General features: G+C 57.0%; 2 protein-coding genes across 3 annotated transcripts in view; both read right to left on the bottom strand.

Moving 5' to 3' along the window:
• Positions 1 to 26,421, bottom strand: part of LOC140402969 (semaphorin-6D-like) — a 1,151,034-nt gene that overhangs the window by 824,451 nt on the left and 300,162 nt on the right. The gene's annotated exons all lie outside the window — the stretch shown is intronic.
• Positions 15,763 to 26,421, bottom strand: part of LOC140402965 (soluble guanylate cyclase 88E-like) — a 71,047-nt gene continuing 60,388 nt past the window's right edge. The window contains 3 exon segments of the mRNA XM_072490615.1: positions 15,763 to 16,591; positions 18,979 to 19,076; positions 20,378 to 20,467. Coding sequence (XP_072346716.1) covers positions 16,324 to 16,591; positions 18,979 to 19,076; positions 20,378 to 20,467 — 456 coding nt within the window. The 3' untranslated portion in view covers positions 15,763 to 16,323.

A 26,421-nucleotide genomic window follows, 5' to 3' on the forward strand; every position in this document is an offset into this window, starting at 1 on the left:
TGTCCCCATCAAACACAACCAGGACAGGTACAGCACGGGTTAGATACAGAGTAAAGCTCCCTCTACACTGTCCCCATCAAACCCTCCCAGGACAGGTACAGCATGGGGTTAGATACAGAGTAAAGCTCCCTCTACACTGTCCCCATCAAACATTCCCAGGACAGGTACAGCACGGGGTTAGATACAGAGTAAAGCTCCCTCTACACTGTCCCCATCAAACACTCCCAGGACAGGTACAGCACGGGGTTAGATACCGAGTAAAGCTCCCTCTACACTGTCCCCATCAAACACTCCCGGGACAGGTACAGCACGGGGTTAGATACAGATTAAAGCTCCCTCTACACTGTCCCCATCAAACACTCACAGTACAGGTACAGCACGGGGTTAGACACAGACTAAAGCTCCCTCCACACTGTCCCCATCAAACACTCCCAGGACAGGTACAGCACGGGGTTAGATACAGAGTAAAGCTCCCTCTACACTGTTCCCATCAGACACTCCCAGGACAGGTACAGCACGGGGTTAGATACAGAGTAAAGCTCCCTCCACACTGTCCCAATCAAACACTCCCAGGACAGGGACAGCATGGGGTTAGATATAGAGTAAAGCTCCCTCTACACTGTCCCCAGCAAACACTCCCAGGACAGGTACAGCACGGGGTTAAATACAGAGTAAAGCTCCCTCCACACTGTCCCCATCAAACACTCCCAGGACAGGTACAGCACGGAGTTAGATACAGAGTAAAGCTCCCTCTACACTGTGCCCATCAAACACTCCCGGGACAGGAACAGCACGGGGTTAGATACAGAGTAAAGCTCCCTCTACACTGTCCCCATCAAACACTCCCAGGACAGGTACAGCACAGGGTTAGATAAAGAGTAAAGCTCCCTCTACACTGGCCGCATCAAACACTCCCAGGACAGGTACAGCACGGGGTTAGATACAGAGTAAAGCTCCCTCTACACTGACCCCATCAAACACTCCCAGGACAGGTACAGCACGGGGTTAGATATAGAGTAAAGCTCACTCTGCACTGTCCCCATCAAACACTCCCAGGACAGGTACAGCACGGGGTTAGATACAGAGGAAAGCTCCCTCTCCACTGTCCCCATCAAACACTCCCAGGGCATGTACAGCACGGGGTTAGATACAGAGTAAAGCTCCCTCTACACTGTCCCCATCAAACACTCCCAGGACAGGTACAGCAAAGGTTAGATACAGAGTAAAGCTCCCTCTACACTGTCCCCATCAAACACTCCCAGAACAGGTACAGCACGGGTTTAGATACAGAGGAAAGCTCCCTCTACACTGTCCCCGTTAAACACTCCCAGGACAGGTACAGCATGGGGTTAGATACAGATTAAAGCTCCCTCTACACTGTCCCCATCAAACACTCTCAGGACAGGTACAGCACGGGGTTAGACACAGACTAAAGCTCCCTCCACACTGTCCCCATCAAACACTCCCAGGTCAGGTACAGCACGGGGTTAGATACAGAGTAAAGCTCCCTCTCCACTGTCCCCATCAAACACTCCCAGGACAGGTACAGCACGGGGTTAGATACAGAGTAAAGCTCCCACTACACTGTCCCCATCAAACACTCCCAGGACAGGTACAGCACGTTCTAGATACAGAGTAAAGCTCCCTCGACACTGTCCCCATCAAACACTCCCAGGACTGTTCTCGCACGGGGTTAGACGCAGAGCAAAGCTCCCTCTACACTGTTCCCATCAAACACTCCCAGGACAGGTACAGCACGGGGTTAGATACAGAGTAAAGCTCCCTCCACACTGTCCCAATCAAACACTCCCAATAGAGAGACAGCACGGGGTTAGATATAGAGTAAAGCTCCCTCTACACTGGCCGCATCAAACACTCCCAGGACAGGTACAGCACCGGGTTAGATACAGAGTAAAGCTCCCTCTACACTGACCCCATCAAACACTCCCAGGACAGGTACAGCACGGGGTTAGATACAGAGTAAAGCTCCCTCTACAATGTCCCCATCAAACACTCCCAAGACAGGTACAGCATGGGGTTAGATACAGAGTAAAGCTCCCTCTCCAGTGTCCCCATCAAACACTCCCAGGACAGGTACAGCACGGGTTAGATACAGAGTAAAGCTCCCTCTACACTGTTCCCATCAAACACTCCCAGGACAGGTACAGCACGGGTTAGATACAGAGTAAAGCTCCCTCTACACTGTCCCCATCAAACACTCCCAGTACAGGTACAGCATGGGGTTAGATACAGAGTAAAGCTCCCTCTACACTGTCCCCATCAAACATTCCCAGGACAGGTACAGCACGGGTTTAGATACAGAGTAAAGCTCCCTCTACACTGTCCCCATCAAACACTCCCAGGACAGGTACAGCATGGGGTTAGATACAGAGTAAAGCTCCGTCTACACTGTCCCCATCAAACATTCACCGTCGGAGGGTGAGTACTGAGGGAGCTTCGAATGTCAGAGGGTCAGTACTGAGGGAGTGCCGCACTGTCAGAGGGTCAGTACTGAGGGAGTGCCGCACTGTCGGAGGGTCAGCACTGAGGGAGCGCCGCACTGTGGGAGGGTCAGTACTGAGGGCGTGCCGCACTGTCGGAGGGTCAGTGTTGAGGGAGCACCGCACTGTCTGAGGGTCACTACTGAGGGAGCGCCGTACTGTGGGAGGGTCTGTACTGAGGGAGCGCCGCACTGTGTGACGGTCAGTACTGAGGCAGCGCCGCACTGTCGGAGGGTCAGTGTTGAGGGAGCTCCGCACTGTAGGAGGGTCAGTGTTGAGGGAGCGTCGCACTCTGGGAGGGTCAGCGTTGGGGGAGCGCCGCACTCTGGGAGGGTCAGTGTTGAGGGAGCGCCGCACTCTGGGAGGGTCAGTGTTGGGGGAGCGCCGCACTGTGGGAGGGTCAGTGTTGGGGGAGCGCCGCACTGTGGGAGGGTCAGTGTTGGGGGAGCTCCGCACTCTGGGCGGGTCAGTGTTGGGGGAGCTCCGCACTCTGGGAGGGTCAGTGTTGGGGGAGCTCCGCACTCTGGGAGGGTTAGTGTTGGGGGAGCTCCGCACTGTGGTAACTGCTGTCTTTCGAGAAGCAGATATGAAATTGAGGGTGGGGGCGATAGCGGAGGACGCGACCGAGTTTCCCCACTGGGATCTCACTGTGGGAACTTTCTGTGCAGGCTCGACACTGGCCCGGTGACTTCCAGAGGACGGGGTAGGCGCTACATGAATGCAAGCTCCAGGTCTGATCATCCCAAACCTTGGAAAGGACTGACTGCCCGAGTGATGGATGGGGCGTGACTGGCTGTGAGGGTCGGGGGAGCGATCACGGTGAGCTGGGGGAGGCAGTAAGACTATTTGTATTGTCCTTTGAAAAGCCCAGCACAGCCACTATGGGCCGAATGGCCTCCTTCTGACCTGTACAGCGATGATATCAACATTGGCGGAGAATGATAAAAATCTGCTGAGCGTTTTTGGTTAAACAAGTTCCGAGCAGTTTGGAGATTGAATCTCGTTCGTCCATCTCCAGGCATGTTCGGCCTTGAATCAATTAATCAGCGCTTAATACGTGTGTTCACGCGATCAGATTGTTGTGTTGTGGTGCTTTGGATAACACGGGCTGCTACTTGATGCAGTCTTAACTAAAGGATTCTCCAGGCTCTGAAATGAGTTCAACGTGTTTACTGAACTATTAACACAGTTCTCAAATGGAGTTCGACTCTCCGCTAATCTAACTGTAGTAACTCCGTCTAACTGTAGCAGCTTGCTCTAAGCCACGTGCTGGGGTGTGGCGCTATGATCAACCCTGTCTAACTCTCCAGATGCCTGTCTGCGGAAAGAGGCAGGGTGTGAGTGCCCCATCCCTTTTCTAGTGTTTATGTCACGCCCCCTTGTGGTGATGCCACCTCGGGGTGTCCTGACTGCCCATTGGTTGTGTCCTATTCTGAGTCTTCGTTGGTTGCATGTTTGCATATCATGACACAGTTCCATCATCAGCGATCACCACCTTTTCCGGTCACGTAGTTAATTGATAAACTGCACAATTCATCTGTGATATTCGATTGTAAAGAAATAGCTGACATTTTCACGCCTTGTCTCATTTGCCTCAGATACCAATACTGAGGGGGCTCCGAACTGTCGGAAGGTCAGTACTGAGGGAGCGTCGCACTGTCGGAGGGTCAGCACTGAGGGAGCGCCGCACTGTGGGAGGGTCAGTACTGAGGGAGTGCCGCACTGTCGGAGGGTCAGTGTTGAGGGAGCACCGCACTGTCTGAGGGTCAGTACTGAGGGAGCGCCGTACTGTGGGAGGGTCAGTACTGAGGGAGCGCCGCACTGTGTGACGGTCAGTACTGAGGCAGCGCCGCACTGTCGGAGGGTCAGTACTGAGGGAGTGTCGCACTGTGGGAGGGTCAGTACTGAGGGAGCGCTGCACTGTCGGAGTGTCAGTACTGAGGGACTGTCGCACTGTGGGAGGGTCAGTACTGAGGGAGCGCCGCACTGTCGGAGGGTCAGTACTGAGGGTGCTCTGCACTGTCGGAGGGTCAGTACTGAGGGAGTGCTGCACTGTCGGAGGGTCAGTACTGAGGGAGCGCTGCACTGTCGGAGGGTCAGTACTGAGGGTGCTCTGCACTGTCGGAGGGTCAGTACTGAGGGAGTGCCGCACTGTCGGAGGGTCAGTACTGAGGGAGCGCCGCACTGTCGGAGGGTCAGTACTGAGGGTGCTCTGCACTGTCGGAGGGTCAGTACTGAGGGAGCGCCGCACTGTCAGAGGGTCAGTACTGAGGGAGTGCCGCACTGTCGGAGGGTCAGTGTTGAGGGAGCGCCGCACTCTGGGAGGGTCAGTGTTGGGGGAGCGCCGCACTCTGGGAGGGTCAGTACTGAGGGAGCGCCGCACTGTCGGAGGGTCAGTACTGAGGGAGCGCCGCACTGTCGGAGGGTCAGTACTGAGGGTGCTCTGCACTGTCGGAGGGTCAGTACTGAGGGAGCGTCGCACTGTCAGAGGGTCAGTACTGAGGGAGATCCGCACTGTTGGAGGGTCAGTACTGAGGGAGTGCCGCACTGTCGGAGGGTCAGTGTTGAGGGAGCGCCGCACTCTGGGAGGGTCAGTGTTGGGGGAGCGCCGCACTCTGGGAGGGTCAGTGTTGGGGGAGCACCGCACTGTCGGAGGGTCAGTGTTGGGGGAGCACCGCACTGTGGGAGGGTCAGTACTGAGGGAGCGCCGCACTGTGGGAGGGTCAGTACTGAGGGAGCACCGCACTGTGGGAGGGTCAGTACTGAGGGAGCACCGCACTGTGGGAGGGTCAGTGCTGAGGGAGCACCGCACTGTGGGAGGGTCAGTACTGAGGGAGCGCCGCATTGTGGGAGGGTCAGTGCTGAGGGAGTGCCGCACTGTGGGAGGGTCAGTACTGAGGGAGTGCCGCACTGTGGGAGGGTCAGTGTTGGGGGAGCGCCGCACTGTGGGAGGGTCAGTACTGAGGGAGCACCGCACTGTGGGAGGGTCAGTGCTGAGGGAGCACCGCACTGTGGGAGGGTCAGTACTGAGGGAGCGCCGCATTGTGGGAGGGTCAGTGCTGAGGGAGTGCCGCACTGTGGGAGGGTCAGTGTTGGGGGAGCGCCGCACTCTGGGAGGGTCAGTGTTGGGGGAGCTCCGCTCTCTGGGAGGGTCAGTGCTGAGGGAGCACCGCACTGTGGGAGGGTCAGTACTGAGGGAGCGCCGCACTGTGGGAGGGTCAGTGTTGGGGGAGCGCCGCACTCTGGGAGGGTCAGTGTTGGGGGAGCTCCGCTCTCTGGGAGGGTCAGTGCTGAGGGAGCACCGCACTGTGGGAGGGTCAGTACTGAGGGAGCGCCGAAATGTGGGAGGGTCAGTGTTGAGGGAGCGCCGCACTGTGGGAGGGTCAGTGTTGGGGGAGCGCCGCACTCTGGGAGGGTCAGTGTTGGGGGAGCTCCGCTCTCTGGGAGGGTCAGTGTTGGGGGAGCGCCGCACTTTGGGAGGGTCAGTGTTGGGGGAGCGCTGCACTCTGGGAGGGTCAGTGTTGAGGGAGCGCCGCACTCTGGGAGGGTCAGTGTTGGGGAGCTCCGCACTCTGGGAGGGTCAGTGTTGAGGGAGCGCCGCACTCTGGGAGGGTCAGTGTTGGGGGAGCACTGCACTCTGGGAGGGTCAGTGTTGAGGGAGCGCCGCACTCTGGGAGGGTCAGTGTTGGGGAGCTCCGCACTCTGGGAGGGTCAGTGTTGAGGGAGCGCCGCACTCTGGGAGGGTCAGTGTTGGGGGAGCGCCGCACTCTGGGAGGGTCAGTGTTGGGGGAGCGCCGCACTCTGGGAGGGTCAGTGTTGGGGGAGCGCCGCACTCTGGGAGGGTCAGTGTTGGGGAAGCGCCGCACTGTGGGAGGGTCAGTGTTGAGGGAGCGCCGCACTCTGGGAGGGTCAGTGTTGGGGGAGCTCCGCACTCTGGGAGGGTCAGTGTTGAGGGAGCGCCGCACTGTGGGAGGGTCAGTGTTGGGGGAGCTCCGCACTCTGGGAGGGTCAGTGTTGAGGGAGCGCCGCACTCTGGGAGGGTCAGTGTTGGGGGAGCTCCGCACTGTGGTAACTGCTGTCTTTCGAGAAGCAGATATGAAATCGAGGGTGGGGGCGATAGCGGAGGACGCGACCGAGTTTCCCCACTGGGATCTCACTGTGGGAACTTTCTCTGCAGGCTCGAGACTGGCCCGGTGACTTCCAGAGGACGGGGTAGGCGCTACAGGAATGCAAGCTCCAGGTCTGATCATCCCAAACCTTGGAAAGGACTGACTGCCCGAGTGATGGATGGGGCGTGACTGGCTGTGAGGGTCGGGGGAGCGATCACGGTGAGCTGGGGGAGGCAGTAAGACTATTTGTATTGTCCTTTGAAAAGCCCAGCACAGCCACTATGGGCCGAATGGCCTCCTTCTGACCTGTACAGCGATGATATCAACATTGGCAGAGAATGATAAAAATCTGCTGAGCGTTTTTGGTTAAACAAGTTCCGAGCAGTTTGGAGATTGAATCTCGTTCGTCCATCTCCAGGCATGTTCGGCCTTGAATCAATTAATCAGCACTTAATACGTGTGTTCACGCGATGAGAGCATTTATCAGCGGTCGCCATCGTTTCCAGTCACGTAGTTCATTATTAAACTGGAAGTCTCTGGTGTGACGATCGACTGTGAGGGAATATCAGACATTTTTCACACCTTGGGCATCATTCTCCGACCCCCCGCTGGGTCGGAGAATGGCCGTTGGCCGCCGTGAATCCCACCCCCGCCTCCGCCGAAGTCTCCGGTACCAGAGATGGGGCGGGAATCGGGCCGCGCCGGTTGGCGGGACCCCCCGCTCAATTCTGCGGCCCGGATGCGCCGAAGTCCCGCCCAGAAATTGCCTGTCCCGCCGACGTAAATCAAACCTGGTATTTACCAGTGGGACCAGGCGGCGTGGGCAGGCTCCGGGGTCCTGGGGGGGGGGGCGCGGGGCGATCTGACCCCGGGGGGTGCCCCCCACGGTGGCCCGGCCGCGATCGGGGCCCACCGATCCGCGGGCGGGCCTGTGCCGTGGGGGCACTCTTTCCCTTCCGCCTCCGCCACGGCTTCCACCGTGGCGGAGGCGGAAGAGACTCTCCCCACTGCGCATGCGCGGGAAACTGTCAGCGGCCGCTGACGCTCCCGCGCATGCGCCGCATTTCCGCGCCAGCTGGCGGGGCACCAAACGCCATTTCCGCCAGCTGGCGGGGCGGAAATCCCTCCGGCGCCGGCCTAGCCCCTCAATGTTGGGGCTCGGCCCCCAAAGATGCGGAGCATTCCGCACCTTTGGGCCGGCGCGATGCCCGTCTGATTGGCGCCGTTTTTGGCGCCAGTCGGCGGACATCGCGCCGTTGGGGGAGAATTTCGCCCCTTGTCTCATTCTTCTTGGAACCCTGAACAGCTGAGAGACACTCTTGCATTCGTGACGTCACCCGGCCAATTCTCTCCCTATCCTCTCTCCCAATCGCCTCTCCCGCTCTCCCTCTTCGGCCTCGACTGGTGGACGCCTTGGCCACGGAGTTAGTCTCCCGGCCTTCGAGGCCTGTAGAGAGGCCTGGATCGCTAGGCCCCGATAAGCAAGGCCGAATGCTGTGAATCGGTGAATCGGAGCTCGCCAATAGCACCAGGACACAACGGACTTTGCACCTCAATTAATATATCGGACTTTGGGGGCGCAGTTTACAAATGAAGAGAGCCACCGTTTCAGACGCAAATGAGGAAAAATGGTTTTCCCTCAGTTAGCAGCGAGTCTCTGGAATTCTCTTCTTCAAAAGTGGGTGGGAGTAGAACCACGAATATTTTTAAAGGTGGGGTTGGATAAATTCTTGATTGGCGAGGGGGGGGGCGCGGATGGTGAATTCTAATCGGGGGGGGGTGGGGGGAATGTGGATCTTAGCGAATTACGAAGCAGGCCCCGGGGGGGGGGGCTGGATTGAGGCCTGCTGCCCGGGCCTGGTTTCCGTGTTGGCAAGTTCGAAGTGAAGTCACCACAGGGACCCGAGCTGGGAGCAGGAGTATTGTTCTCCAGCCGGAGGAAAGGTTGGGGTCTGGAACGGGTGTCCCGAGAGGATCGGTGAGGCAGGTTCGATCGAGGCATTCCCGAAGGGGATTGCTCCCCGAAGAGGGGGAACGTCCGAGGTTACGGGGGATAAGGCGAGGGAGGGAGCGAGGGATGGGTAGAAGGCTCTTTCAGGAAGCCAGTGCTGACTCGATGGGCCGAATGGCCTGCTTCTGTGATGCTGTGAGGGGGACCAGACCCTTTTACTTTTCAATGATGAATTTGACCCCAATTAACGTCTGCTTCCGAGGAGACGGTACAGCGATACTTGGGATTGCAGCGAGGGCTCTCTGTGTTTTGGCAAACATCGCACACATCTCACATCTATTGCTGGCTTGACGGTCAAAGGAGCTCCTTCGACATTTTGGGGGGGGGGGGGGGCTGCGCGTGAGGTGAAGAAGCAAATGTTTACCTGAGGCCTGTTCTTCAATTTAACGAATTTGAGAAACTCTGATGAAGGCCCAGGGCCTTTAGACTAGGCCTCGACGACCCCAAAAGGTCAAAGATCAGCAGTCAATTCAGGTCCCAGATCTTCCTGCCCCCAACCCACGGACCAATTCACAGCAGAGGCGACAACATTGTGCATTTATATAGAGCCTTTATTAAACCATCCACAAAGGGGCTTCACAGGAGCGTCAATCAGACAGGATCTGAACCCTGAGCCACATGAGGCGATCTCAGGGACGGGGGACGGAAAACTTGGTCAAAAACGTTGATTTTAGATAAAGGAAGCGATTGGGAGGATGCAGTCGGGGAAGGTGGCAGGGCCGGATGGGTTTCAGGTGGAAAATTATAAATAATTCCAGGATAAGCTGGCACCCCTGATGGTGGGGATGTTTGAAGAGGCGATAGGGAGGGGGGTGTTGCCGCAAACTTTGGGGCAGGCATCGATTTTCCTGTTGCTAAAAAAAGATAAGGATCCGACGGAGTGTGGGTCGTATAGGCCCATATCACTCCTGAATGTGGACGCAAAAGTATTGGCGAAGGTACTGGCGGGTAGGCTGGAGGAGTGCCTCCCGAAGGTGATAGGTGAAGATCAGACGGGGTTCGAGAGAGGGAGGCAGCTCTTTTCGAACATTAGGAGGGTTTTGAATGTTGTTATGGCACCGGCGGAAGGGAAGGAAACAGAGGTGGTTGTGGCATTGGACGCCGAGAAGGCCTTCGACCGGGTAGAATGGGGGTACTTGATGGCAGTTCTGGAGCGGTTTGGGATTGGACCAAGATTTGTGGACTGAGTAAAGCTATTATCTCAGGAGCCGAGGGCGAGTGTCCGCTCAAACAACATCAGCTCGAGATACTTTTCTCTCCACCGTGGGGGTAGGCAGGGATGTCCTATGTCCCCCCTGCTGTTTGCACTCGCGATTGAGCCGTTGGCCATCGCATTAAGAAGTTCGGGGATATGGAAAGGAATAGTGTGGGGGGGGGGGGATAGAGCATAGGGTGTCCTTATATGCCGATGACTTGCTGTTATACATGTCGGAACCGAATGTATTGATAGGGGGAATATTGGAGCTGCTTGGGTCTTTCTCGGGGTACATAAATCTAGGCCAGAGTGAGTATTTTGTGGTGTCTCGACCGGGGGTGGGGGCAGGGGTGAGGGGGCTGCCATTCCGTAGGGCAGGGACTCACTTTAGGTACCTGGGGGTGCCCGGGAGTGGGGGGGGGGGGCTCCGCAGGTACAACATCGCTAGTTTGGTGGGGAGAGTGAAAGCCGATCTGGCCAGGTGGGACGGTCTCCCTCGGTCACTGGCGGGTCGGGTGCAGGCGGTTTAAATGAAGGTGTTGCCGCGATTTTTGTTTATTTTCCAATGCCTGCCGGTTTTCCTGCTTTTTTCAGAGAGATTGAGGGAATCAGTACCTCGTTCATATGGGGAGGGAAGGTGGCCAGAGTGAGAAAGGTGCTGCTACAGAGGGGAAGGCAGGCAGGGGGTTTGGGTCTCCCGAACCTGATGTACTACTACTGGGCGGCGAATGGGGAGAAGGTGCGGAGCTGGGTCAGAGGGGTTGATTCCCAGTGGGTCAGAATGGAGGAGAGTTTGTGCAGGGGGTCGGGATTGAAAGCGCTAGCGACAGCGCCGCGCCCGATAGCCCCGGGGAAATACTCAGGGAGTCCGGTAGTAATAGCCTCATTGAGAATCTGGAGGCAGTTTCGCCAACTCTTCGGGTTGGGGGCAGGGTCAAGAGAAATGCCGATTCGGGGGAACCACAGATTTGGGCCAGGGAGGTGGGATGGGAATTTTCGGAAATGGGAGGAGAAGGGGGATTAAAGATTTGTTTCTTGGGGGCCGGTTTGCAGGATTGAAGGGGCTGGAAGCGAAGTATGGGCTGGAGCAGGGGGAAATGTTTAGATACACGCAGGTTCCAGATTTTGCCAGGAAGGAGATACAGAGCTTCCCGGTGGAGCCGGCCTCCACATTGCTGGAGGAGGTGCTGACGACAGGGGGACTGGAGAAGGGGGCAGTGTCAGGGGTTTACGGGGCTATTTTGGAAGCGGAGAAGGCACCGCTGGAAGGGATCAAGGCAAAGTGGGAGGAAGAGTTGGGAGAGGGTATGGAGGAGGGGGTCTGGTGCGAGGTGCTCCGGAGGGTGAACGCCTCCACCTCGTGCGCGAGGTTGGGGCTGACACAGCTAAAGGTGGTATACAGAGCACACCTCACGAGGGCGAGGGTGAGCCGATTCTTTGAGAGAGCGGAAGATGTGTGTGAACGTTGCGGGGGAGCCCCCCCGCAAACCACATCCATATGTTCTGGTCCTGTCCAAAGCTGGAGGATCACTGGACGGAGCTTTTTAGGGTAATCTCTATAGTGGTGCACGGGAAACTGGACCCGGGCCTCCGGGAGGCCATATTCGGGGTGTCGGGGCCGCCGGGGTTGGAAACGGGCGCGGAGGCCGATGTTGGAGCCTTCGCCTCGTTGATCGCCCGAAGGCGGATCCTGATGGGTTGGAGAGCAACCTCTCCACCCTGTGCCCTGGCGTGGCGGGGGGGGGGGGGGGAACCTGCTGGAATTCGTAACGCTTGAGAAGGTTAAGTTTGAACTGAGGGGAAGCTCGGAGGGGTTCTACAAGTCATAGGCGTTATTCATTATGCACTTTCAAGAATTGGATAACATCGAACATTAGTTGGGGGGGGGGGGAGGGTTGGGGGAGGGGGGTCGTGTGTGTTAATGGCGACTATGGGTGATTCCTGGGGCGGGATTCTCCATAATCGGCGCGATGTCCGCCGACCGGCGCCAACACCAGTGCGAATCAGTCGGGCATCGCGCCGCCCCAAAGGTGCGGAATCCTCCGCATCTTGAGCGGCCGAGCCCTCACCTTGACGGGCTAGGCCCGCGCCGGACTGATTTCCGCCCCGCCAGCTGGCGCGGAAATGACATTGCCGGGCGGCGCATGCGCGGGAGCGTCAGCGGCCGCTCGCGGCGTCCCAGCGCCTGCGCAGTGGAGGGGGGTCTCTTCCGCCTCCGCCATGGTGGAGACCGCGGCGGAGGCGGAAGGAAAAGAGCGCCCCCCACGGCACAGGCCCGCCCGCGGATCGGTGGGCCCCGATCGCGGGCCAGGCCACCGTGGGGGCACCCCCCCCGGGGCCAGATCGCCCCGCGCCCCACCCCCCCCAGGACCCCGGAGCCCGCCCACGCCGCCTTGTCCCGCTGTCCCAAAGGTGGTATCTGATCGGGGACCAGCGGCGGGACTTCGGCCCAGCGCGGGCCGGAGAATCGCCGGGGGATTCCCGCCCACCGGCGCGGCGCGATTCCCGCCCCCCCCCCCCGCCGAATCACCGGTGGCGGAGAATTCGCGACACGGTGGGGGCGGGATTCACGCCGGCCCCCGGCGATTCTCCGACCCGGTGGGGGGGGGGGTCGGAAAATCGCGCCCCTGATTCCTATTTGTCATTTGTTTGTGTGAACATGTGGGCTGATGTTTGGGGTTTGGTGGGAGGATGGGATCGTTGTTATTGATCTGGGGGTTGGCGTATTGGTTACCGATTATTGTTTGTTGTTGCTGGGTGTAAATTTGGGAGAAAATGTGAAAAAGGAGAATAAAAAAATATTTTTTTTTAAAAACGTTGATCTCAAGGAGCTTCGTAAAGGAGGGGAGAGATAAAGAGAGAGAGACGGAGAGAGAGGGGGGGGGGGGGGGCGGAGAGGTTTCAGGAAGGGATTACAGAATTTAGGCCCCCCCAGGCAGCTGCCGCCAATGGAGGAGTGATGGGAATGGGGGGGATGGTCAAGAGGCCGGAGTTGAGCCTCGGTCCGGTCCCCGATCAGAGACAACCATTGGTTCGTCCCGGGAAGGATGGACGGGGGGGGGGGGGGGGGGTTTCAGAGCTGGCATAGGGCAGGGATTAAAAGAATGGGGGACCTGTTCATCGACGGGACGTTTGCGAGCCTAGCGGCGCTGGAGGAGAAGTTTGGGCTACCCCCGGGAAACGCTTTCAGGTACATGCAAGTGAGGGCGTTTGTGAGGCGACCGGTGAGGGAATTCCCGCTGCTCCCGGCACAGGGGATTCAAGACAGGGTGATTTTGGGCGTATGGGTCGGAGAGGGCAAGGTGTCGGCGATATACCAGGAGATGAAAGAAGAGGGGGAGGCTATGGTAGAGGAGCTGAAGGGCAAATGGGAAGAGGAGCTGGGGGAGGAGATTGAGGAGGGGCTATGGGCTGATGCCCTAAGTAGGGTTAATTCCTCTTCCTCATGTGCCAGGCTTAGCCTGATACAGTTTAAGGTAGTTCACAGAGCGCATATGACAGGGGCGAGGCTGAGTAGGTTCTTTGGGGTGGAGGACAGATGTGGGAGGTGCTCAGGGAGTCCGGCGAACCATGTCCATATGTTTTGGCCATGCCCGGCACTGGAGGGGTTCTGGAGGGGAGTTGCGGGAACAGTATCTAAGGTGGTGAAAGTCCGGGTCAAGCCAAGCTGGGGGCTGGCACTATTTGGAGTAGTGGACGAGCCGGGAGTGCAGGAGGCGAAAGAGGCGGGCATTCTGGCCTTTGCGTCCCTAGTAGCCCGGCGAAGGATCTTGCTCATGTGGAAGGAGGCGAAGCCCCCCAGCGTGGAGGCCTGGATAAACGACATGGCTGGGGTCATCAAGTTGGAGAGGATTAAGTTCGCCTTGAGAGGGTCTGCGCAGGGGTTCTACAGGCGGTGGCAACCGTTCCTAGACTATCTCACGGAGCGTTAGAGGAAGGTCGGACACCAGCAGCAGCAACCCAGGGGAGGAGGGGGGGGGAGATATCTTTCTTGGGGGGGGGGGGGGAAGGTTTTTTTTTCTGGGGGGCATTTGAGCAAGAAAATCCATGAATGATCCGGAAAACTGATATGTACGGGAGGAATCCAATGTACAAAGTCCTGTATCATATTGACTTGCCAAGTTCAAGTCTTGCTATGCGAGCTTTTTCTTTTTTGTTACGGGGGGGGGGGGTCTCTGTATGGTTGGAAAAAGTTGTTTAAAAATTCTTAATAAATATATATTTTTAAAAAGAGGCCGGAATTGGAGGAGAGAAGAGATCTCGGAGGGTTGTAGGGGCTGGAGGAGGTTACAGAGATAGGGAGGGGGTGTCGGGGCTGGAGGAGGTTACAGAGATAGGGAGGGGGTGTCGGGGCTGGAGGAGGTTACAGAGATAGGGAGGGGGTGTAGGGGCTGGAGGGGGTTACAGAGATAGGGAGGGGGTGTCGGGGGCTGGAGGAGGTTACAGAGATAGGGAGGGGGTTAAGGGGGCTGGAGGAGGTTACAGAGATAGGGAGGGGGTGTACGGACTGGAGGAGGTTACAGAGATAGGGAGGGGGTGTGGGGGCTGGAGGAGGTTACAGAGATAGGGAGGGGGTTAAGGGGGCTGGAGGAGGTTATAGAGATAGGGAGGGGGTGTAGGGGCTGGAGGAGGTTACAGAGATAGGGAGGGGGTGTGGGGGCTGGAGGAGGTTACAGAGATAGGGAGGGGGTTAAGGGGGCTGGAGGAGGTTATAGAGATAGGGAGGGGGTGTAGGGGCTGGAGTAGGTTACAGAGATAGGGAGGGGTGTAGGAGCTGGAGGAGGTTACAGAGATAGGGAGGGGGTGTAGGGGCTGGAGGAGGTTACAGAGATAGGGAGGGGTGTAGGAGCTGGAGGAGGTTACAGAGATAGGGAGGGGGTGTCGGGGCTTGAGGAGGTTACAGAGATAGGGAGGGGGTGTCGGGGCTGGAGGAGGTTACAGAGATAGGGAGGGGGTGTGGAGGCTGGAGGAGGTTACAGAGATAGGGAGGGGGTGTGGAGGCTGGAGGAGGTTACAGAGATAGGGAGGGGTGTAGGGGCTGGAGGAGTGATGCACTATCAATTACTACAAAGACGAGAGTAGTGGAACAATCGAGGCTTTATTGAGCAAAGATGTTGTGCCTCCTGTAGCTGGAACCAGAATGGCTGCAGCACGGTGAGCACACACAGTTATACCCCGCCTACTGGGCGGAGCCAGCAGGCAGGGATTTACCCATGTACCTCTAGTATATGTGTCTTGCCGTAATACAGATAATACAGTTAGTGGTGACTTCCACAAGGAGGTTACAGCGATAGGGGTAGTGGAGGGGATGTAGTAGGTTACAGAGATAGGGAGGTGGTGTAGGGGCTGGAGGAGGTTACAGAGATAGGGAGGGGGTGTAGGGACTGGAGGAGGTTACAGAGATAGGGAGGGGGTGTAGGGGCTGGAGGAGGTTACAGAGATATGGAGGGGGTGTAGGGGCTGGAGGCGGTTACAGGGATAGGGAGGGGGTGTAGGGGCTGGAGGAGGTTACAGAGATAGGGAGGGGGTGTAGGGGCTGGAGGAGGTTACAGAGATAGGGAGGGGGTGTGGGGGCTGGAGGAGGTTACAGAGATAGGGGGGGGGTGTAGGGGCTGGAGGAGGTTACAGAGATAGGGAGGGGGTGTAGGGGCTGGAGGTGGTGACAGAGATAGGGAGGGGGTGTAGGGGCTGGAGGAGGTTACAGAGATAGGGAGGGGGTGTAGGGGCTGGAGGAGGTTACAGAGATAGGGAGGGGGTGTAGGGGCTGGAGGAGGTTACAGAGATAGGGAGGGGGTGTAGGAGCTGGAGGAGGTTACAGAGATAGGGAGGGGTGTAGGGGCTGGAGGAGGTTACAGAGATAGGGGTAGTGGAGGGGATGTAGTAGGTTACAGAGATAGGGAGGGGGTGTAGGGGCTGGAGGAGGTTACAGAGATAGGGAGGGGGTGTAGGGGCTGGAGGAGGTTACAGAGATAGGGAGGGGGTGTAGGGGCTGGAGGAGGTTACAGAGATAGGGAGGGGGCGTAGGGGCTGGAGGAGGTTACAGAGATCGGGAGGGGGTGTAGGGGCTGGAGGAGGTTACAGAGATATGGAGGGCGTGTAGGGACTGGAGGAGGTTACAGAGATAGGGAGGGGGTGTAGGGGCTGGAGGAGGTTACAGAGATATGGAGGGGGTGTAGGGGCTGGAGGCGGTTACAGGGATAGGGAGGGTGTGTAGAGGCTGGAGGAGGTTACAGAGATAGGGAGGGGGTGTAGGGGGCTGGAGGAGGTTACAGAGATAGGGAGGGGTGTGGGGGCTGGAGGCGGTTACAGGGATAGGGAGGGGTGTGGGGGCTGGAGGAGGTTACAGAGATAGGGGGGTGTAGGGGCTGGAGGAGGTTACAGAGATAGGGAGGGGGTGTAGGGGCTGGAGGTGGTGACAGAGATAGGGAGGGGGTGTGGGGGCTGGAGGCGGTTACAGAGATAGGGAGGGGTGACGGGGCGAGGTGCGTGGGAGGGGGGAGTGACACATCACAGCAATGCACAGCTGATACTCTTCATGCGGAGACTGCGAGGCAGTTGACAGGCCCCAGAGTCGGGCGGGGGCTCGGGTTGGCTGGCATTCCCCGGAGGAGAGCTGTCGGCCGCCTCGAGTCCCTTCACCTTTATCTTCAGCTCACGGAAGTCGTCCAAACCCGTGCCGGTCGGGCCCTCCCCCAGCTCGTAGAAGGCGGAAGAATGCGCCACATCCTTTTCCTTCCATTCGCCCCCCTCGGGGGATGGATCGCTCTCGCTCCGGCTGTGGAGGGAGATGGAGGGGAATTAGAGTCCAGAGAAACTCCACGGGTCTGGGAGGGCAGTCCACCCCAGGCAGCCAGGGCGAAGACAGTTACACTCTCTCGCGTTGACAAGTTGTGGACCTCGGCCCCACCCCAGGGTCTTGAGTCCCATAATGCAACCTGAGATCCCCAGTACTGAGGGAGCGCCGCACTGTGGGAGGGTCAGTACTGAGGGAGCGCCGCACTGTCGGAGGGTCAGTACTGAGGGAGCGCCGCACTGTGGGAGGGTCAGTGCTGAGGGAGTGCCGCACTGTGGGAGGGTCAGTACTGAGGGAGAGCCGCACTGTGGGAGGGTTAGTACTGAGGGAGTGCCGCACTGTCGGAGGGTCAGTGCTGAGGGAGTGCCGCACTGTGGGAGGGTCAGTACTGAGGGAGAGCCGCACTGTGGGAGGGTCAGTACTGAGGGAGCGTCGCACTGTGGGAGGGTCAGTACTGAGGGAACGCCGCACTGTGGGAGGGTCAGTACTGAGGGAGCGCCGCACTGTGGGAGGGTCAGTACTGAGGGAGCGCCGCACTGTGGGAGGATCAGTACTGAGGGAGCGCCGCACTGTGAGAGGGTCAGTACTGGGGGAGTGCCGCACTGTCGGAGGGTCAGTGCTGAGGGAGTGCCGCTCTGTGGGAGGGTCAGTACTGAGGGAGAGCCGCACTGTGGGAGGGTCAGTACTGAGGGAGTGCCGCACTGTCGGAGGGTCAGTGCTGAGGGAGTGCCGCACTGTGGGAGGGTCAGTACTGAGGGAGAGCCGCACTGGGAGGGTCAGTACTGAGGGAGCGCCGCGCTGTCGGAGGGTCAGTACTGAGGGAGCTCCGCTCTGTGGGAGGGTCAGTACTGAGGGAGTGCCGCACTGTCAGACGGTCAGTACTGAGGGAGCGTTCCAGTCACCCGCCCCTTCACTCTTTTTTTAAAAACTTAAACTTAAGGGGCAATTTAGCGCGACCAATCCACCTAACCTGCACATCTTTGGGTTGTGGGGGTGAAACCCATGCAGACAAGGGGAGAATGTGCAAACTCCTCACGGACAGTGACCCAGGATTTGAAACCGGGTCCTGAGCGCCGTAGTCCCAGTGCCAACCACTGCACTACGTGCCGTCCTGCCCCTTTATCTCTTGACTGATTTTGTAGTGCTGAGCTGGAAATTGACAGCACTTAACTCACTTTGATGTGGTTGATGTTTGTAAGCAAAGTGGTTTCAGTCCTTCGAGCCACTCATCCATGAAGGGAGCTGTGTGTGACGGAAGCCGTCAATCGCAGCCCAGTGAGGGAAATGAATGAATGGCCTCCAGCTTAAGGATCTGAGGGGTTTTAACACAGCTCACAGCTGATCCCCTTCCCGGAATGACAGGTGGAGCTTCCTCTGTCTGACACAGCAGGTGTGTGCCAGGTGAGTGTTCCAACAGTTATTTTCACTGCCCCTGTCTCTCGCTTCCAGAGAGGGGGCTCTTTTCTGGGGGGGGGATCTGTGCAGGGGGGTCTCTGGAGCATCCTTTTAGTTAGTGGGTGTCTGTGGAAGGTCCCTTTGGCTAGGGGGTGTCTGGGGGGGGGGGCTCCCCCTATTCAGGGGGTCTATGTGGGGCGTCCCCTTATCTAGAAGGTCTCTGGGAGGGGGAAGTCCCCCTATTCAGGGGCTCTCTGAGCGGGGAGAGGCGGGTCACTCCCCTACTGGGGGAAGTCGGGGGAGTGACCCAGACATTCTGGGGGTGGGGGAGCTGAATCGTGATGCGGTTGTGGGAGGGGGGGGGGGGGCTTTGTGGCGTCGGTCAGGTCCAATTCATCTCTTGGGCGGGAGAACATCTTCCAAAGGGGCAGCAGGGTAGCATTGTGGTTAGCACTGCTGCCTCACAGCTCCAGGGTCCTAGGTTTGATTCCTGGCTTGGGACACTGTCTGTGCGGAGTCTGCACATCATCCCCGTGTGTATGTGGGTTTCCTCCGGGTGCTCCGGTTTCCTCCCACAGTCCAAAGATGTGCAGGTTAGGTGGATTGGCCATGATAAATTGCCCTTAGTGTTGGGTGGGGTTACTGGGTTATGGGGATAGGGTGGGGGTGTGGGCTTGGGTAGGGTGCTCTTTCCAAGAGCCGGTGCAGACTCGATGGGCCGAATGGCCTCCTTCTGCACTGTAGATTCAATGAAAAATGGGGGTGCCGTTGGGAGAGGAGAGTCCAGGACAAGGGGGAGCGGGAATGAGGAACCCTCTCCCCCAAAATAGCTCTCGGAAGTGAGGGGATTGGGGGGTCAGGGGTCCAGGCTGGGGTCGATGGAGTTCAGGGGTCGATGGAGTTCAGAGGTCGGGTGTGGTTGAATGTCGGGATAGGCTGGAGGGGCTGAATGGACTCCTCCTGTTGTAGTTTACCTGCTGTTGTTATTCTGCCCACTGTTGCTCCTCAGCTCAGGCGATGTCCTGAAGGTCCCGTTCCCCTTGAGCCAATAGGTCTTCATATAACCCTTACCCTAAGGAGTAATTAAACATTGGCATCGCCAAGGGTTAAAAGTCCATTTGCTGTCAGACCTTGCAATTAAGAGGCAGGTTTAACTCCCAGTCCCGGTGTGACTGCAGCTCCGGCCTGCAGAGTGAGGCTTCTCTCCAGGCCCAGTTTAAGGCCTCTTGTCTTAACGTCAGGTCCCCATAGAGCGAGGCCTCTATAACTCCTGGCCCCGCAGGATGAGGCCTCCTGCTCACTATGGGCCGCTGCAAAGCCAGGCCTCTCGTAAATTCCAGGCCCAGGCTTGAGGCCTCTCGCAAACTCTGGGCCCAGGCTTGACGCCTCTCACTATAACTCCGGGCCCAGGCTTCAGGCTCCCAGGATAACTCCGGGCCAAGGCTTGAGGCCTCTCACTATAACTCCGGGCCCAGGCTTGAGGCCTCCCAGTATAACTCTGTGCCCAGGCTTGAGGCCTCTCGTGATAACTCCGGGCCCAGGCTAATGGCATCTCACTATAACTCTGGGCCCAGACTCAGCCCATACTAGGTCTGGACCAATCTTGAGCACCTTGCTATCCCAGGACCCCTTCAGGCCTTTTGCTAATGCCAGGCCTCTGCTGGAGGGCCGTGAAAAACCCCAGCTTCAGTCTTGCTGACCATATGATCCCCATCCATATTTTCCCCACGAGAAGGTGGTGGGTGAGCCGCCATCTTGAACCCGCTGCAGTCCCGTGTGGTGTAGGTACACCCACCGTGCTGTTAGGGAGGGAGTTCCGAGATTCTGACCCCGGAGACAGGGAAGGAACGGCCGATATATTCCCGAGTCGGGATGGCGAGCGGCTCGGAGGGGGATCTTGCAGGTGGGGGGGTGTTCCCCTTGTGTCTGCTGCCCCCCCCCACCTCATCCTTCTAGACAGTAGAGGTGGAGGTTTGGAAGGTGCTGTCGAAGGCGAGTGGCCGCGGTGCGTCTTGTAGACGGCGCACACGGCTGTCGCTGAGCGTGGGGGTGGGTGGGGGGGGGGGGGGGGAGTGAATGTCGGCGGTTAGCGGGTCGATCGAGCGGGGCTGCTTTGTCCTGGATGGTGTCGAGCTTCTCGAGTGTCGTTGGGAGCCGCGCTCGTCCAGGCGAGTGGAGAGTCTCCCATCGCACTCCTGACTTGTGTCCTTGTCGATGGTGGACAGGCTTTGGGGGGGAGGGGGGGGGGGGGGGGTCAGGGGGTGAGTTTCTCTCCACAGGATTCCCAGCCTCTGACCTGCTCTGGTAGCCACAGGATTGACGTAAATGGCCCGCATGCAGATCCCAGCTGGAGGCCACTATTCCGAGGCTCACCTTGACAAATATTTTGCCCCGTTCCTCAATGACGTAGGGCTCGTGCTCCAAGTGATCCTTTGTGGTTTGGCTGATGTGAATTTGCATTCCCTGAGGGAGCGAAAACAGGAAGATGCCAGACTCCATTATCAATAAAAACCAGCAGTTCCCAGTCCCAGTGTGGTCTAACCAGACCAGAGCTGTACACAGTGCTCCCAGTGTGGTCTAACCGGACCAGAACTGTACACAGTGCTCCCAGTGTGGTCTAACCAGACCAGAACTGTACACAGTGCTCCCAGTGTGGTCTAACCAGACCAGAACTGTACACTGTACTCCCAGTGTGGTCTAACCAGACCAGAACTGTACACAGTGCTCCCAGTGTGGTCTAACCAGACCAGAACTGTACACAGTGCTCCCAGTGTGGTCTAACCAGACCAGAACTGTACACAGTGCTCCCAGTGTGGTCTAACCAGACCAGAACTGTACACAGTGCTCCCAGTGTGGTCTAACCAGACCAGAACTGTACACAGCGCTCCCAGTGTGGTCTAACAAGACCAGAACTGTACACAGTACTCCCAGTGTGGTCTAACCAGACCAGAACTGTACACAGTGCTCCCGGTGTGGTCTAACAAGACCAGAACTGTACCCAGTGCTCCCGGTGTGGTCTAACAAGACCAGAACTGTACACAGTGCTCCCAGTGTGGTCTAACCAGACCAGAACTGTACACAGTGCTCCCAGTGTGGTCTAACCAGACCAGAACTGTACACAGTGCTCCCAGTGTGGTCTAACCAGACCAGAACTGTACACAGCGCTCCCAGTGTGGTCTAACAAGACCAGAACTGTACACAGTACTCCCAGTGTGGTCTAACCAGACCAGAACTGTACACAGTGCTCCCGGTGTGGTCTAACAAGACCAGAACTGTACCCAGTGCTCCCGGTGTGGTCTAACAAGACCAGAACTGTACACAGTACTCCCAGTGTGGTCTAACCAGACCAGAGCTGTACACAGTGCTCCCAGTGTGGTCTAACCAGACCAGAACTGTGCACAGTGCTCCCAGTGTGGTCTAACCAGACCAGAACTGTACACAGTGCTCCCGGTGTGGTCTAACAAGACCAGAACTGTACCCAGTGCTCCCGGTGTGGTCTAACAAGACCAGAACTGTACACAGTACTCCCAGTGTGGTCTAACCAGACCAGAGCTGTACACAGTGCTCCCAGTGTGGTCTAACCAGACCAGAACTGTGCACAGTGCTCCCAGTGTGGTCTAACCAGACCAGAACTGTACACAGTACTCCCAGTGTGGTCTAACCAGACCAGAACTGTATACAGTGTTCCCAGTGTGGTCTACCCAGACCAGAGCTGTACACAGTGCTCCCAGTGTGGTCTAACCAGACCAGAACAGTACACAGTGCACCCAGTGTGGTCTAAGCAGACCAGAGCTGTACACAGTGCTCCCAGTGTGGTCTAACCAGACCAGAACTGTACACAGTGCTCCCAGTGTGGTCTAACCAGACCAGAACTGTACACAGTGCTCCCAGTGTGGTCTAACCAGACCAGAACTGTACACAGTGCTCCCAGTGTGGTCTAACCAGACCAGAACTCTATCCAGTGCTCCCAGTGTGGTCTAACCAGACCAGAACTGTACACAGTGCACCCAGTGTGGTCTAACCAGACCAGAACTGTACACAGCGCTCCCAGTGTGGTCTAACCAGAGCAGAACTGTGCACAGTGCTCCCAGTGTGATCTAACCAGACCAGAACTGTACACAGTGCTCCCAGTGTGGTCTAACCAGACCAGAACTGTACACAGTGCTCCCAGTGTGGTCTAACCAGACCAGAACAGTACAGAGTGCACGCAGTGTGGTCTAACCAGACCAGAGCTGTACACAGTGCTCCCAGTGTGGTCTAACTGGACCAGAACTGTACCCAGTGCTCCCAGTGTTGTCTAACCAGACCAGAACAGTACACAGCGCTCCCAGTGTGGTCTAACCAGACCAGAACTGTACACAGTGCTCCCAGTGTGGTCTAACTAGACCAGAACTGTACACAGTGCTCCCAGTGTGGTCTAACAAGACCAGAACTGTACACAGTGCTCCCAGTGTGGTCTAACCAGACCAGAGCTGTACACCGTGCTCCCAGTGTGGTCTAACTGGACCAGAACTGTACCCAGTGCTCCCAGTGTGGTCTAACCAGACCAGAACAGTACAGAGTGCACGCAGTGTGGTCTAACCAGACCAGAACTGTACACAGTGCTCCCAGTGTGGTCTAACAAGACCAGAACTGTACACAGTGCTCCCAGTGTGGTCTAACCAGACCAGAACTGTACACAGTACTCCCAGTGTGGTCTAACCAGACCAGAACTGTACACAGTGCTCCCAGTGTGGTCTAACCAGACCAGAACTCTATCCAGTACTCCCAGTGTGGTCTAACCAGACCAGAACTGTACACAGTGCTCCCAGTGTGGTCATCCAGACCAGAACTGTACACAGAGCTCCCAATGTGGTCTAACCAGACCAGAACTGTCCACAGTGCTCCCAGTGTTGTCTAACCAGACTGTAACTGTACACAGTGCTCCCAGTGTGGTCTAACCAGACCAGAACTGTACACAGTGCTCCCAGTGTGGTCTAACCAGACCAGAACTGTACACAGTGCTCCCCGTGTGGTCTAACCAGAACAGAACTGTACACAGTGCTCCCAGTGTGGTCTAACCAGACCAGAACTGTACACAGTGCTCCCAGTGTGGTCTAACCAGACCAGAACTGTACACAGTGCATCCAGTGTGGTCTAACCAGGCCAGAACTGTACACAGAGCTCCCAGTGTGGTCTAACCACACCAGAACTGTACACAGTGCACCCAGTGTGGTCTAACCAGACCAGAACTGTACACAGTGCTCCCAGTGTGGTCTTACCGGACCAGAACTGTACACAGTGCTCCCAGTGTGGTCTAACCAGACCAGAACTGTACACAGTGCTCCCAGTGTGGTCTAACCAGACCAGAACTGTACACAGTGCTCCCAGTGTGGTCTAACCAGACCAGAACTGTACACAGTGCTCCCAGTGTGGTCTAACCAGACCAGAACTCTATCCAGTGCTCCCAGTGTGGTCTAACCAGACCAGAACTGTACACAGTGCTCCCAGTGTGGTCATCCAGACCAGAACTGTACACAGTGCTCCCAGTGTTGTCTAACCAGACTGTAACTGTACAAAGTGCTCCCAGTGTGGTCTAACCAGACCAGAACTGTACACAGTGCTCCCAGTGTGGTCTAACCAGACCAGAACTGTACACAGTGCTCCCTGTGTGGTCTAACCAGACCAGAACTGTACACAGTGCTCCCAGTGTGGTCTAACCAGACCAGAACTGTACACAGTGCTCCCAGTGTGGTCTAACCAGACCAGAACTGTACACAGTGCTTCCAGTGTGGTCTAACCAGGCCAGAACTGTACACAGAGCTCCCAGTGTGGTCTAACCACACCAGAACTGTACACAGTGCTCCCAGTGTGGTCTAACTAGACCAGAACTGTACACAGAGCCCCCAGTGTGGTCTAACCAGACCAGAACTGTACACAGTGCTCCCAGTGTGGTCTAACCAGACCAGAACTGTACACAGTGCTCCCAGTGTGGTCTAACCAGGCCAAAACAGTACACAGTGCACCCAGTGTGGTCTAACCAGACCAGAACTGTACACAGCGCTCCCAGTGTGGTCTAACCAGACCAGAGCTGTACACCGTGCTCCCAGTGTGGTCTAACTGGACCAGAACTGTACCCAGTGCTCCCAGTGTGGTCTAACCAGACCAGAACAGTACAGAGTGCACGCAGTGTGGTCTAACCAGACCAGAACTGTACACAGTGCTCCCAGTGTGGTCTAACAAGACCAGAACTGTACACAGTGCTCCCAGTGTGGTCTAACCAGACCAGAACTGTACACAGTACTCCCAGTGTGGTCTAACCAGACCAGAACTGTACACAGTGCTCCCAGTGTGGTCTAACCAGACCAGAACTCTATCCAGTACTCCCAGTGTGGTCTAACCAGACCAGAACTGTACACAGTGCTCCCAGTGTGGTCATCCAGACCAGAACTGTACACAGAGCTCCCAATGTGGTCTAACCAGACCAGAACTGTCCACAGTGCTCCCAGTGTTGTCTAACCAGACTGTAACTGTACACAGTGCTCCCAGTGTGGTCTAACCAGACCAGAACTGTACACAGTGCTCCCAGTGTGGTCTAACCAGACCAGAACTGTACACAGTGCTCCCCGTGTGGTCTAACCAGAACAGAACTGTACACAGTGCTCCCAGTGTGGTCTAACCAGACCAGAACTGTACACAGTGCTCCCAGTGTGGTCTAACCAGACCAGAACTGTACACAGTGCATCCAGTGTGGTCTAACCAGGCCAGAACTGTACACAGAGCTCCCAGTGTGGTCTAACCACACCAGAACTGTACACAGTGCACCCAGTGTGGTCTAACCAGACCAGAACTGTACACAGTGCTCCCAGTGTGGTCTTACCGGACCAGAACTGTACACAGTGCTCCCAGTGTGGTCTAACCAGACCAGAACTGTACACAGTGCTCCCAGTGTGGTCTAACCAGACCAGAACTGTACACAGTGCTCCCAGTGTGGTCTAACCAGACCAGAACTGTACACAGTGCTCCCAGTGTGGTCTAACCAGACCAGAACTCTATCCAGTGCTCCCAGTGTGGTCTAACCAGACCAGAACTGTACACAGTGCTCCCAGTGTGGTCATCCAGACCAGAACTGTACACAGTGCTCCCAGTGTTGTCTAACCAGACTGTAACTGTACAAAGTGCTCCCAGTGTGGTCTAACCAGACCAGAACTGTACACAGTGCTCCCAGTGTGGTCTAACCAGACCAGAACTGTACACAGTGCTCCCTGTGTGGTCTAACCAGACCAGAACTGTACACAGTGCTCCCAGTGTGGTCTAACCAGACCAGAACTGTACACAGTGCTCCCAGTGTGGTCTAACCAGACCAGAACTGTACACAGTGCTTCCAGTGTGGTCTAACCAGGCCAGAACTGTACACAGAGCTCCCAGTGTGGTCTAACCACACCAGAACTGTACACAGTGCTCCCAGTGTGGTCTAACTAGACCAGAACTGTACACAGAGCCCCCAGTGTGGTCTAACCAGACCAGAACTGTACACAGTGCTCCCAGTGTGGTCTAACCAGACCAGAACTGTACACAGTGCTCCCAGTGTGGTCTAACCAGGCCAAAACAGTACACAGTGCACCCAGTGTGGTCTAACCAGACCAGAACTGTACACAGCGCTCCCAGTGTGGTCTAACTGGACCAGAACTGTACACAGTGCTCCCAGTGTGGTCTACCCAGACCAGAACTGTACACAGCGCTCCCAGTGTGGTCTAACCAGACCAGAACTGTACCCAGTGCTCCCAGTGTGGTCTAACCAGACCAGAACTGTACACAGTGCTCCCAGTGTGGTCTAACCAGACCAGAACTCTATCCAGTGCTCCCAGTGTGGTCTAGCCAGACCAGAACTGTACACAGTGCACCCAGTGTGGTCTAACCAGACCAGAACTGTACACAGCGCTCACAGTGTGGTCTAACTGGACCAGAACTGTACACAGCGCTCCCAGTGTGGCCTACCCAGACCAGAACTGTACACAGTGCTCCCAGTGTGGTCTAACCAGACCAGAACTGTACACAGTGCTCCCAGTGTGGTCTAACCAGACCAGAACTGTACACAGTGCTCCCAGTGTGGTCTAACCAGACCAGAACTCTAACCATTGCTCCCAGTGTGGTCTAACCAGACCAGAACTGTACACAGTGCACCCAGTGTGGTGTAACCAGACCAGAACTGTACACAGTGCACCCAGTGTGGTCTAACCAGACCAGAACTGTACACAGTGCTCCCAGTGTGTCTAAGCAGACCAGGACTGTACACAGTGCTCCCAGTGTGGTCTAACCAGACCAGATCTGTACCCAGTGCTCCCAGTGTGGTCTAACCAGACCAGAGCTGTACACTGTGCTCCCAGTTTGGTCTAACCAGACCAGAACTGTACCCAGTGCCCCCAGTGTGGTCTAAC

Source organism: Scyliorhinus torazame, chromosome 26 (assembly GCF_047496885.1).
Source record: "Scyliorhinus torazame isolate Kashiwa2021f chromosome 26, sScyTor2.1, whole genome shotgun sequence".
Taxonomy (NCBI): Eukaryota; Metazoa; Chordata; class Chondrichthyes; order Carcharhiniformes; family Scyliorhinidae; genus Scyliorhinus; species Scyliorhinus torazame.